The sequence below is a fragment of the Nestor notabilis genome, unplaced genomic scaffold, assembly GCF_000696875.1.
Source record: "Nestor notabilis isolate BGI_N333 unplaced genomic scaffold, ASM69687v1 scaffold27607, whole genome shotgun sequence".
Lineage (NCBI taxonomy): Eukaryota > Metazoa > Chordata > Aves > Psittaciformes > Psittacidae > Nestor > Nestor notabilis.
In genome coordinates, this window is record NW_009936660.1 from 1 (window position 1) to 13178 (window position 13178).

At 45.9% G+C, this 13178-nt stretch overlaps 2 protein-coding genes across 2 annotated transcripts in view; one reads left to right on the forward strand and one right to left on the reverse strand.

Moving 5' to 3' along the window:
• Positions 1–204: 204 nt before the first annotated feature.
• On the forward strand, positions 205–11360 carry LOC104408733 (methylcrotonoyl-CoA carboxylase beta chain, mitochondrial-like; the record flags this gene model as incomplete). The annotated part of the gene is given in 14 exon segments (XM_010018432.1): positions 205–229; positions 2010–2061; positions 2063–2202; positions 3286–3462; positions 4346–4435; positions 5063–5234; positions 6142–6327; positions 7182–7292; positions 7580–7613; positions 8524–8549; positions 8551–8638; positions 9248–9396; positions 9843–9927; positions 11277–11360. Coding segments are annotated over 14 exon segments (1419 nt in total), but the record flags the coding sequence as incomplete, so codon positions are not given.
• Positions 11361–12018: 658 nt separating this feature from the next.
• The window catches only part of RPE65 (retinal pigment epithelium-specific protein 65kDa), a 7094-nt gene continuing 5934 nt past the window's right edge, over positions 12019–13178 (reverse strand). Inside the window, exons 13-14 of the mRNA XM_010018431.1 lie at positions 13029–13140; positions 12019–12170 (exon numbers count right to left, since the gene is read on the reverse strand). Of these exons, the coding sequence (XP_010016733.1) occupies positions 12019–12170; positions 13029–13140 (264 nt within the window). The remainder of the gene's footprint in view (positions 12171–13028; positions 13141–13178) is intronic.

The following is a 13178-nucleotide window of genomic DNA, read 5'->3' on the forward strand; positions in this document are numbered from 1 at the left end:
CCCGCCGCCCACCGCGCTCGTTTCCCGGGGCAGGATCCCCTCTGCTCCCCGCGTTACCTGCTGCACGTCTGCCCTCCCACCGCGGCGCTGCCCGCGGCACTCCCGGAGGCACCACGGTGTCAGTATGAGATGGGAAGTTGCTGTTTGTTTAGCAGGCATATATATGGGTGTGTGCTTGCACGACGCACCGATGTGTGATCTAAGAACAGCGAGGCTGTTGTGAAAAGGTCGTAAGATGCTTTTGGGGGTGGTTTAAAACTTGCTGCTTATGAGATGGTGTGAGGGTTACTTACGGGCACTTCTAGGAACTTCTCAACGTAGTAAGAATCACAGAACCCCAGCTTGGTTTGTGTCCTCCAGCTCCAACCCCTGCCACGGGCAGGGACACCTTCCACTAGAGCAGGTTGCTCCAAGCCCCTGTGTCCAACCTGCCCTTGAACACTGCCAGGGACGGGGCATCAATCTCTGGAATCCCGACTGAGAAGCCCAGAGATTAAAAAGCCCCAAATGAAAATAAATTTGGGGATGGGATTTTTGCCTTTGTGAAGCTTAAACCGGTCCCCCAGCTGCTCTTTTCTCAGGCGCTTTCTCTGCAAAGTGAATTTTACCAGGATCAGGGCTTAAAATTTCAGCCCCCCTAAAAAAGGAGCCTAAATGTGACTAAATCTATGTGGGGACCGTATTTAAATAGTTCCATGTGACGTTGTTTTGCTTATATCCCGAGCAGCACTTTTTCTAGACCTTCAGGAAGATGGTTTGTGTTTGATTTTGAATGCAAAGACACAAACGGTGACTCAGAGTTTGCAGCTGCCGCCCGAAAGGGCCGGTGACGACTCCTGCAGTCAGTCGTGATTCACCGATGAAAGCAGGAGAACGTATTTTGTGTGGTTCTCCTTAAAGCTCAGAAGGTAAAAAAACGCAAACGCCTTTGTTCAGAGGGTGATACGTGAGCGGGAAGCGGAGCCTGGAGAACACACTGTGCCCTCCCGTGGTGGCATTCACAACAGTAGGAAAAATCCTTCGCTTGTTGCTCCTGAGGTTTTCCAATCTCTCCGCTCTGCAGGAAGCCACAGTAAGATAATGGAGTCACGCCGGAGTGGTGCCTAAGTGGTTCTGTCCGGCAGTATTGTTGGTTAAAGATGATTCATCTTGGTGAAAAATGCTTCATTTGAAATAAATGAAGAACCTGCTTTATTTCAGATCAAACCTATTCCACATAACTCATTTGTTTAATTTATTCAGTTCTTCATCTGGACTTGGTGCTGCCCTGGCAATGTTTGGTAGTCGTTTCCTCTCCCGATGGCTGTAGTATTCACTGCACAGTATTCACAGCATTCACAGTATTCACTACTTTAAAGTGTATTTTCCATGCTGTTGAGTGTGCATTTCTTCTAGATTTAGTAACTTATTCTACTTATCAGTTACTGATTTCTATCAGATAAACTTGTTGAGGGGAACTGAAGGAGCCAGCCCCTGACTAGATTAATCCCTAGAGTAGTTGGAACATGGTAAATCTCCACGCTGAATTAGACTGTCAAATTATGAGAGCCTAAGGGATAGCTGCAAGTTTAGAGGTTTTGGCCACTGATGATCAGCCCTTGTCACTACTCTGCTCGTGGGGTTGCTGGCAGAGATTGAGTATGATCATATGCTGTGAAATACTCTGTTGGGTGTATATGGGCAACACCCAGTGCAGAACATGGACTTAATAACATCTGCTAGCTATGAACTTAAACTGCAGATAGAATGTTTGTATTATTTCACTCTGGTTTTGTCTTTATTAGACAGGTTTTGAATAACAAAACTAAAATGCTTGCTTTAGATTACGTAACTTTGCTTTTTAGTGCACTTTGTAAGAAACAGTAATCCAAAGATGTGATTTCATTTCCATTCTCATACCTTTTATATGAAGCCTGTGATATGCTCAGGTGCTGTGTTCAATCTGCTGCAGGGTAACTTGTAAGTAAAGGTGGTTTTGATTAATGGAGGCTTTGTTTTTTAGACCGGACACTCAGAGTTGCTGGAGGTGGTCAGGGAAGGAGGGGGACAAGGCCGCCTGGTGTCACACCCAGAGAAACAAGAAGCTGCTTGATTGGGAGCGCCTGAAGCTGCTGCTTGACCACGAGTGTTTCCTTGAGCTGTCCCCACCGGCAGGGCTCAGCCTGCCCTGTGGTGATGTCCCTGTGGCTGGGTCCCTTACTGGTAACAGCAGTGAACTTCATCTAGATGGGAAATCATCTGTAAACGTGATCCATGTTACATCTAAAGATGGACTTGGGTTCAGGGGATTGTTTTGAGCAGCCCTGTGCGGATGCAGCCCAGAAGGAAGAAGGGTTTAGAACCAGTGTGATCCTTAATACAATTTGAGAGGTGCCATTCGAGTGACGAGTAGCTGAATGCAGATGGTGTACATCCGTTGTGTCCTGTGTGTGCCGTACACCTCCCCAGAGTAACCAGCCTTGCTCACTGAAGGTGAGGTGTTTGTTCTTGCTGGGAAAGGACAAAGGATGCACATAATAAGGTTTATGGAATGTTTTAGGATCTTAAGAATGTGCTTCCCTAGGAAAAGCGAACATCAAGTTGCAGCTCCCAACACAGAAAAGTTCAGCCAGTGCTGTATTATGCTTCAGTGATTTTTCCTGGGAAATCTGGGAGAAACCTTTAAAGAAAAACATTTGTTCATTTCTTCCAGATTTAGTGACTTATTCTACTACCAGTTACTGGGTTTTGTCCCAAAACTCCAGGATGACGTGTCAGATAAGCTGTTGTCTGTTAGAGGAAAGGGAACCAAGTTACTGTGAGACACAGGAGCCGTGACATTTATATTGTAGTATTTTTCAGCTCATAGACTAGTCTTTTTATTGCATCTCAAATAGTGGTTCCAGTTTAAAAAGTAACTAGAAGAACAGAGTGTGAAATCCTGTCTTTTGCCACAGATTGTTAAATTTTTCAGTTTTATGTAGGTAATTTTTAATTGCCTCCCTGTTATCTCAAGAGTTGGAAGACAAACTATTTTTTTCTCATATATTGTGGACAGGAGTAAGTAAGTTGATTTCAAGACCTGTCTTCTGTCAGTGAGCTCTTTTCTTTTCAATGTCACTGCCTTTCAGCTCGTTATTCCAGAGGGACTATAGATTTCTGCCCTCTCTGGTATTTTCAACTTGAGTTGCAGCTTCTTCATACAGTATTACCAAAAGACCATCCTAGCTGTAACTTGCCCCCCTTGTTTCATCTGGGGTATTTTAGAGAGTCCTGATAAGTGTCTGTCTGTCAATTCACTTACAGGAATTGGCAGAATCTGTGGGGTCTGCTGTGTCTTTATGGCAAACGATGCAACTGTAAAAGGAGGAACAATTTATCCCACTGGGGTGAAGAAACAGTTAAGAGGTCAAGAAATAGCCTTGCGGAACAGGCAGGTATCCGTGTACCTGGCTGTCAGCAGGGGAGAATTCCTAGCACTGCTGGGACCACTTCATAGAAGAAACCACCAATGTTTATCTAAATCACATTGATTTTTAGCAACAACCTCACATTTACATTGTGTTTTCTTGCCTGACTGACTTTCCGTTACACTTAAATGGAGTTTCATCCCCAAAACAGAGTCCAGGAGGTGGTTTGAAGGTTTGTAACAGTGGTGGTCCCTTTGGCTGATCTTGCATCCAGCACCCAGTGAAAGCTTAGAAACATGAATGCCAGTGGGGGGACAAAGTGCTGGCTGAGTGTGGGAACTCCTCAGTGTGCTGCAATGCTGTTGTGTCTTTAGTAAACTAGTGCATGGTTTGAGGCTTTTGTTTTCAACCTCAGACTCTATATTAGTCTGTATTTTATCACAGTGTTTGTGACAGTAACGTGGTAACCTCCATGGCGCTCAAAAATGTAGGGGTTTAATTCCTTACTGCAGGTGGAGAATTGGCCCAGGTTACTTCCAGTGTACAGAGGTCACATTATCACAGAGACTGTAGTTGTTCTCTCTCCACACGTGAACATAGAAAATGTTGTGACCTGCCTTAAGGATTGTATCAAAAACTAAGTAAAAAGGGAAACTGCTGAAGTTATGTCACAGATACAGGATGAACGTGAGCTTCCCCTTCCCCATGCTTGCAGTCACAGTCTGTAGAATAAATGGGTTTCACCAAAACCGACAAACCCTCTGCTTTCAAACCACACGGGTATTTTTGTGTCTGAGGGGTATAACTACAGCAGGGGATGGTGGATATGGAAGTTTCAGGTGTGACTGTTGGTGCCGACCTCCCCAGAGTCAGTTACGATGCGTTTGTGAATGAGTGAAGAGGAAGCGGTGGCGTTTGAAGTCGGTCTGAAGTCACCGTGTCTTTCCCCTGCGACGAGGCAGAGCTGTTTCCTGGCAAGTCGCACGGTGGCAGGGTTTTCTGCGCTGAAGCAGTGATGTCTGCCGTGAGAATCCCGCAGGTACAGTGTCACCTGGAGTACAAGGACGTGTAGTACATGTAGGTACATCCGCGGGGTTCTGAGACAGTTTTGTTCTAGTACAGATTCTAGGAACAACTCTCAAACATGCAGAATAATTCCTGAAGCTCACCTTGTCTGTCTGTGGGAGATTCAAATAAACTGTAGGGAAGGAAGATTCAGATTCACGTAACTGAATACTTCATCCTGAAGGATACATTTCGTGAGAAGCTGTGGCTGCCCCATCCCTGGCAGTGTTCAAGGCCAGGTTGGACACAGGGGCTTGGAGCAACCTGCTCTAGTGGAAGGTGTCCCTGCCCGTGGCAGGGGTTGGAGCTGGAGGAGCTTTAAGGTCCCTTCAACCCAAACCAGTCTGGGATTCTGGGATTATGTGGTGCTCTTCTAAGTGTTCACTGACTGATCATGATGGAAAAGCATCATATCCCTGGGTTATTTCAGAGTAAGCATTGAACTCTCTCAGAACCAGTATTGCTGTTCATGCTGGTATTTATATCTTTAGTTCATTGTTCCCCAAGTTGAGATTTAGCCTCTGAAATCAATGTTGATGGTTTTGCCTTTCCATTCTCCCCTCCCCAGCACCTTGATTTGTTTGGTTTCTGTGTCCTTTGGGTGGCAGCAGTGTGTGGCTCCTGTGTGGCTGGAGGTGCCTATGTCCCAGCCAGGGCAGAAGCAGCTGTGACTATAGATAAAATGGGTACGTTATTCCTTGCGGGCCCAACTCTGGTAAAAGCTGCTACAGGAGAATATGTCTCTCCCGAGGACCTGGGAGGGGCCAGACCTCACTCTCAGTATGTGACATAGTTCTCAGGAATAGTAGAGAATTTGGCATATTTGGCTTTAAAAAACTGACATTTTTATCTTTAATGTAACATCACGGCCTGGTTTGGGTTGGAAAGGACCTTAAAGCTCCTCCAGTCCCAACCCCTGCCCCGGGCAGGGACACCTTCCACTAGAGCAGGTTGCTCCAAGCCCCTGTGTCCAACCTGGCCTTGAACACTGCCAGGGATGGGGCAGCCACAGCTTCTCTGGGAGTGTACACGAGTGAATGATTATTATTATTATACACAGAAATGGCACATGAACTATTATAAAGGTTGGTGGTATTCAGTTACATATGTAGGAATACCATGGAACTAGATATAACTCTTTGAAATGAACAAAGTAACATGGCATTGTAATGTCACCTTTACTACTGAAGGAACATTCCATTTCCATTGTGTCTATGGATATTCACACACTCTGATAGAAACCTCACATAAGTGAGAAACCTGGATCTGGTTCCCCATTCTTCCACACACATCCTGAACAACCTCGGGCAAGTCAATGCCTCAGAGGGACCAGCTGTAGAAGAGGGGTGGTGTCACTTCTTTTCCTAGTGGAAACATTATCAGGATACATCTATCAAGCAAAGTAACTGTGAGTATTCAAATACTGTGATGATATGGAAAATGCATAAGGAATTCTTTAACATAGATAAACACAAAAGTCACAGGGAAGAACGTGTTTGGGGGTTGGATTGCACAGAAATTCCACTGACTTAACTGCTTGCAGCTCATTCATACAAGAACATCACACAATGCTTTCAGGCACGTTGAAGAGTCACATTATGGACTAAGGTTTTTCCTTCAGTTTGGGTTTTCTGTCAGAATTCAGGTTTCATTGGTTCAGTGTTAATAATGTTGCTCTCTCTCCCAGTGTCAGTGGCTGCAGGGACCATTTTGCATCTTCAGAGGAGGAAGCCTGTGAATGTATTCGAAAGGTTATCTCCACACTGAACCGATCCCCTGCAGAGGAGGCCACAGAGCACGACAGCCCTTTGTACAGCTCTGCTGAGCTCCTGGGACTGGCACCAGGGGGTTACGGGTGTGCTCTTCCTGTCGAGTTGCAGAGGTGACAGATGCTCTCTTCCTTCTCCCTTTCAGCCTGCTCAGGTTAAAGCCAATCCCCTTGTCCTGTCCCTACATCCCTTGTCCAAAGCCCCTCTCCAAGCTTTCTTGCAGCCCCTTTAGGCGTTGTGTCAGTATGTATTGTGCTGTGCTGGCTCCCTTGAGGATGTGCACCCCTTTAGCATCCTCTTTTGGTGTCCTTCCCCTGCCCTTTTCCCCCACACCCCCCAAGGAATCAAGGCGTTGTCTTGTCACGTACAAGCTGAATGAAAATACTGACTGAAACCCAGCAAAGCTCAAATCAGACTTGTCTGAAGTTGGGACAGATGCTAACACAGCAGCAGAGACATGCTGAGCTGCCCATGCTGCTTTCATTGTGCTGTTCTAGAAAAGATTTAGTCTCCAAAGACGTGAATCCAGTATCTTTTCCAGGGGTAAATCCCTGCATTTGACGGGGTTGACTGTAGGAAGTAACGTAGCTCTGAAGGCAGCTTTTAGGTAGTGTTTGGAAAAAGCCTGAGCAATCCACAGTTGAGTGTTCTTTATGCACACAAGCCGTAACTGCACACGCTGGGTTTTGTACAGCATTTTTAAGCACATGAACAACTGTGCTCTGTAACACTGAAGTAATTTTGGAGTTGAGCTTTGGCTCAAAATACACGGTTGGTAATGAAATGTAAACACAGATTTGGTGTTCTGTGCACATCAAGTGTTCAGTGGAGTGTAAGATGCAGAAAGGCTTCAGGGCTCATTTGGGCTGACTTCTTGTGTAATACAGGTCTCCTGCTATTTGAAGAGTGTGTCTTTCAGCAGAACTGTCCTGTTTTCACTTGAATTTCTGTAGTAAAGACTCGATGTTTCTTTGCAGATTCTGAGCCGTCTGCTGGATAGAAGCAGATTCCAGGAGTTCAGGGCTAATTATGGAACGACATTGGTAACAGGATTTGTCCATGTGGAAGGGTGAGGCTGGCAAAATGCATGGACATATTTCATATCACAGAATCCCAGCCTGGTTTGGGCTGGAAGGGACCTTAAAGCTCCTCCAGCTCCAACCCCTGCCACGGGCAGGGACACCTTCCACTAGAGCAGGTTGCTCCAAGCCCCTGTGTCCAACCTGGCCTTGAACACTGCCAGGGATGGGGCAGCCACAGCTTCTCTGGGCACCCTGTGCCAGCGCCTCAGCACCTTCACAGGGAAGAGCTTCTGCCTCAGAGCTCATCTCAATCTCCCCTCTACTTGTCTCATAGCTTTCACATCATCATCAGGTTTTACAGTATTCCAGTAACGGTGTTTATGAAGTTCTGAGTCAGTCAAGGATTGGTAATAAAATACCTCTGGAAAGGCTGATTTCTGTCTCTGAGCTCTGAATTCACCATGTCCCAGGCCAATAGCAGCAAGGAGTGATGACAAATGAATGCTTTTCATGACCTGGTGATATGATTGATTTGCTCACAAGAACTACCAGCCAGGCAGTTGCAACATTGAAGTCTCATCAGATTCCTTAGGAAATCAGAAACAGCATCTTTTAAAAGTGTTCTTCTCAAACTGAATTCAAAGCTCTCATTCCTTCTCCCATATGATGGAGATGGGATAATACCCATGCAACAAAACCTTGTGTAATTCAGATTACTCTGTATTAACACATTCTCTTAATAGACTGTTGGGAGAAGAGAGTTCTGGTTTCACCATGGAAGCCACAGCTTCTCTGGGCACCCTGTGCCAGCGCCTCAGCACCCTCACAGGGAACAGCTTCTGCCTCAGAGCTCATCTCAATCTCCCCTCGGGCAGGTTCAAGCCATTCCCCTTGGCCTGTCCCTACATCCCTTGTCCAAAGCCCCTCTCCAGGTCTCCTGGAGCCCCTTTAGGCCCTGGAGCTGCTCTAAGGTGTCCCCTTGAGGAGCCTTCTCTTCTCCAGCTGCCCCAGCCCAGCTCTCTCAGCCTGGCTCCAGGGCAGAGCTGCTCCAGCCCTCGCAGCAGCTCCGGGGCCTCCTCTGGCCTCGCTCCAGCAGCTCCACGTCCCTCTTGTGCTGTTCCCCAGAGCTGGATCAGGGCTGCAGGGGGGGTCTCCCCAGGGTGCAGCAGAGGGGCAGAACTGTAAAGAAATCAATGGTTTAGGAATACGGGGCTGGTGGGAGCAGAGGGAATCTGGAAGAAAGACTTAAAGGATCTAAACCCTTTCTTTTCCTCCCAGGCGGAGGCTCGCTCCAGCAGATGGAAAGGCCTCCATGGCTGCTGCTGCTTGTGCTGCTGTTCCCAAAATAACCGCTGTAGTCGGTGGCTGTTTCGGGAGTGAGAGTTACGTTGTGGTAGGAGTGGTAGAAATCTGATGGGTTTGGCAAGAGGCTTTTCACACTATAGCATGATCTCAGCACTTCATTTTTAAACCACAGTTGGCTCTTGTACAGACATTTAACTCAGTCCATTATTTTAACTGCTTTTAGAGTAACAAATGCATCTCAAGCTCTGGTAACTGAAAACTTGGTCTGCATCTAAGAGCCTAGAGCCAGGTCTAGAAACCACATTATCTGAAACATCCCGTCTTGGGGCAAATCCTGCCTTTTCCTCAGCACGTTTCCAGGGCTCAAGGAGCACGTCTCCTTGTGGTGTGTTACTGTGTGTGCTGTTCACCCTGCTCGTGAGTGCAGCAGGGCTCTTTGCTCAGAGTTAAACATTTAAGTGCTTGGGGAAAATGAAATGATAAACCAGCAATACTGGGGGCAGTGGGGAAGCTGGTGGTGCCACAGAGTGTCTGTACTGATAGAGGAGCTGTAGTTCGGGTGGTAACGAAGCTGTGTCATTAATCCTTTACAAATTAAACTGTACTACAAGTTCAAGGCAGAATGATTCTATCGTCCCACACCCATCTTTTTGGGATTCATTTCAGTGAGTTTCTACTCTGCTCTTTCTTTTTGTAGTGTGGGAGATCGTTCAGCCCAAACTTCCTGTTCTTGTGGCCTAATGCAAGAGTTGCTCTTGTGGATTCAAGACATCTCTCCACAGTCCCACAAGCTGGGGACAGTGGCCACAGAGGAGAGGGAGCAGAGCTAAAACAGCTGAAAGAAAAGTAAGGACGTGAAATAGAAACCCTTGCAGGGTTTAGTTAATTACCTACTTGTTTGTCTCACAGGTCAACACATCCCAGACAAATGAAGCAAACCTCAACCTATTCAATGGTATTTTACATTTCCGTGTAATTCTATGACTCCTCTTAAGATCTTCGCAAGGAAACACGAATATTTGCTTAAACACCCCCCATACAACCCCAACTCAAGATACTCTGCTGTGTATTAAACAGTGGTGATCACCTGTGTGTGGAGGATGGTCTGTCCTACAGAATGATCAGGTCTGTCATGTTATTTGCTGGATTCTGATGAATTTTAACAGTAGTTCTGCATATTCACTTGAGATTTAAACATCTGCCTTTTTCAACTATGATTTTGTTTTACTGGCACGATGTTTTTCAATACATTGTTGTGCTTTTAAGCTTGTGTAATATTCTGTCCTCTGCAGGCTAGAGGAAGCAAGCAGTGCATTTTACTCCTCTGCCAGGCTCTGGGATGATGGCATAATTCTACCTCAAAATACTGAAAGGTAGGTTTTCTCCATTTAGAAGGTTTTACTCTCAGATCTCGAAAGGATCCAGTGGCAAATGCCCATGACTCTCAATGTCAGCGGTACATCAAGTCCCAGAACTGGCTCTCCCACTTCTCACTCCATTTTCTGTGGAATTTAGCTTTGTAATTCTCACCTTTTCCCCATTAGTCTATCCTAAAAGTTTCTGCTGAATTCTGGTTATTTGACTATAGCATTTCCTCACTGAACCTCTTAACTGACCTGAGCAGTTGATTCTGTATCCAAAGCCTTTCTTTTCAGTCTTGCATCACCACTGTATCCTCACTCTTTGAAGTTCAGCTCTTTGTTCACATTTTTTCCACTCTTTTGACATAAGATACTTCTTTTTGCCACTTCCTCTTCCTGCTTCTAATTTGCTGCTACATTTGGGATGCTCCCCTGCCTTTTTATTGATTTTCTTAAGCTGACAAACCTCCACTTCATTAGATTCTTCCTGAAAGCCATCACTTTTGTTCTTTGCTTTTTCCTTGTTAGATTCTTTATTAGCAATGCTCAGAATGCTCTTTACACTTCTGCAGCTTGTTTAAAGATCACAAATGGAGCCTGCTATTAACTAATCCCTCTAATTATGATAGACAGTTATGGTACTATGTGGATGTTAAGTGTTTTCTGTGGAGTTTATGGGAACTTTGATGATGGGAGAGCACCTAGAAGTATTTTCTAGTACTGGAGCCCCAGGACTGCCTCTCTAGGAGCTACACGTGGAAAGAACATGTGCAATAGCTGAAATGAAGCTCTGTTACTGTCAGACTGATTCTCACCAGGACACAACTCCTGTTTGCACATGTAGCTGTTCTTGCAGTGTTGTTTGCTGCTTTATCCCAGGTTTTGCTAATAGGTGGAAACTCTCTTTAGCCATGTGCATTTTAAAGGCCAAAAGCAGTTCTGCAGTTTCAGTCCCTGTTGTCATAAGACATGAAAGATGACTTCCTAAAAAAAAAAGATGGATGTGGAAGAGCAGGATGTTCTAGTTTCTGATACATGATTGGCAGCCTAGGAGCAGAGCCATGCAATGATAGAAATGGATTATCACAGAACTTATTGTCACTGGAGTTTCACAGCAATTCACCACGGTGACTTTAAGAAGGGTTGGGTTGTGTCTGCATGCAATGCATGAACTCTGGGCTCTGGAGGACATTTCTTCCTTTACATTTCCCCTGCCCCAGTGGCACTTCCCACTGACACCAACAGCCAACAACTGCTCAGTTTCAGTGTTCACAAATGCGTTAGTGATGAGTGCAGAACAAGGAGGTTTTACTCATTTCTTGTTTCAGAGGCTCATTGCTCCTGTTATTTTCTGGTTTTAATCAGGTGGTTGCAGAGAGTTTGAAGATCACAAAACAGCAGAAGTTCCAGGTTGTGTCTCCGTGTCAGCATCCTGGTATTGGGATGTAACTGCAGCCATGTTCAATCAGCCTTTGAAAGTTGCACCATGTACTAGAAATCTTTACTGTAAATGATTTTCTCATTCTTTGATACCATTAATAAAAACATTAAACCACTGCAGCCAAACAAGCACCCTGGATTTTAACTCTATTAGCAACAAGTCTGTGTCCTGAACCACAGCCTCTTACCATATCAGCTGAAAATTTATCTTGTGAAAGGAAGGATTCAGCTGCAGGGCTGTAACACTCGGAGGAAGCAAATTCAGCCCAAGTGCTATATGAGTGTTTTCATCTCCATGTTTCAGCATCAAATCCAGAAACTGCACTTTCACAAAAGGAATGGCAATGAGCAAGCACATAGACCAGTGGGTGCAGTTTTCAGCCTTTGCAAAGGGTGAAATGCTGCTGCCACAGTCTCAGGCCTGCCAGCTCAGGTTTCCAAAGCAGAATGGAAAGGCTCCACTCAGGCTGCTCTGAGGATGCTACAGGAGTGGCCAGGAGGAGATCTAAATCCATAAGGCTTCAGTATAGGATAAAAACTACCTTTTCCTCAAAGCACAGAGCAGAGCACAGAGGCTTTTCTACATTATGTTACCAGAGGGCTTATAAACAGAGGCTGCACATTTTGGGGACTGGAAGAAGCCTGTCCAAGGTGCTGCAGGCAGGAGTCAGGCTCTCTTGAAGAGTCCATGGAAAGTCACAGGAATGTTCACCTCCACCTCAGCCCTGGCCACCTCGCTCATGTCTTTGGCGCTCAGGATCAGCAGGTAGGCAGGCTTGGGCCCCACGCCTGGGCTGATCACGATGCTCAGCACCACCCCTAGGTGAGAAAAAACAGGATGCTGTCCCTGGTGTGCTTGGTGCACCTCCTCACTGTGAGGGTGCTGAGGCGCTGGCACAGGGTGCCCAGAGAAGCTGTGGCTGCCCCATCCCTGGCAGTGTTCAAGGCCAGGTTGGACACAGGGGCTTGGAGCAACCTGCTCTAGTGGAAGGTGTCCCTGCCCATGGCAGGGGTTGGAGCTGGGTGAGCTTTAAGCTCCCTTCCAACACAAACCCTTCCATGATTCTATGATTAGTATTTTTCCACATTATGAATTTATTTATAAATTACTTCATAATTTTGCTTCTAAGGTTTAATGTGATAAGGTACCCATTTATGGATTCTGGTGTCCCTGTGTGGAATGGATGGGACAGCCTAGCTCTGAGGTTGGTTATTTGTGTGCTCTCTGGGTCAGTCATTGCAGGAGAACAGGGAAACAACCCTACACTGTTGGCTGCAACAGCATGAAACAGCCTTGGAGAACATAAATGTGAGCATGGAGCCTGGGATTACCTCAGCTTTCAGGGAGCACTTCTGCAAGGGATTAAGTCCCAGGAAGTGAGAAAGACAAAGATATTCCTAAAATATGTATTGTCTACCTCAGTTAAGGAAGTCTTTGAAGAAGCAGCTTAAAGTCTTTTCATTTCAGTGAGACAAGCCCCTGCACAAGCACTTCACAGAACTGGGAACAGATAATATGAAACTTGGTTCTGTATCAACAAGTGAGAGTTTGCTCTTAAATTCTGTGGAGTCAAGACTTACCCCAGCTTCATGTAATCCTGTTTGGAGATGAGGAATTGAGGGAATAACTGCATTTCCAAATCACACTGTCACTGACCAAAACAACACGAGTCTTACCATCATCTTCCTCCAGTGCATCCGGATGGGAAACGAAGATGGGCTCTGATGGGTACGAATCTGGTTCCTGCCACACCCAGGTCTCCTTGGTTTTAACGTTCAGCTTGCAAAGCTAAAGGTGGGAAAACCCAAACCCCCATCTCAGAAACA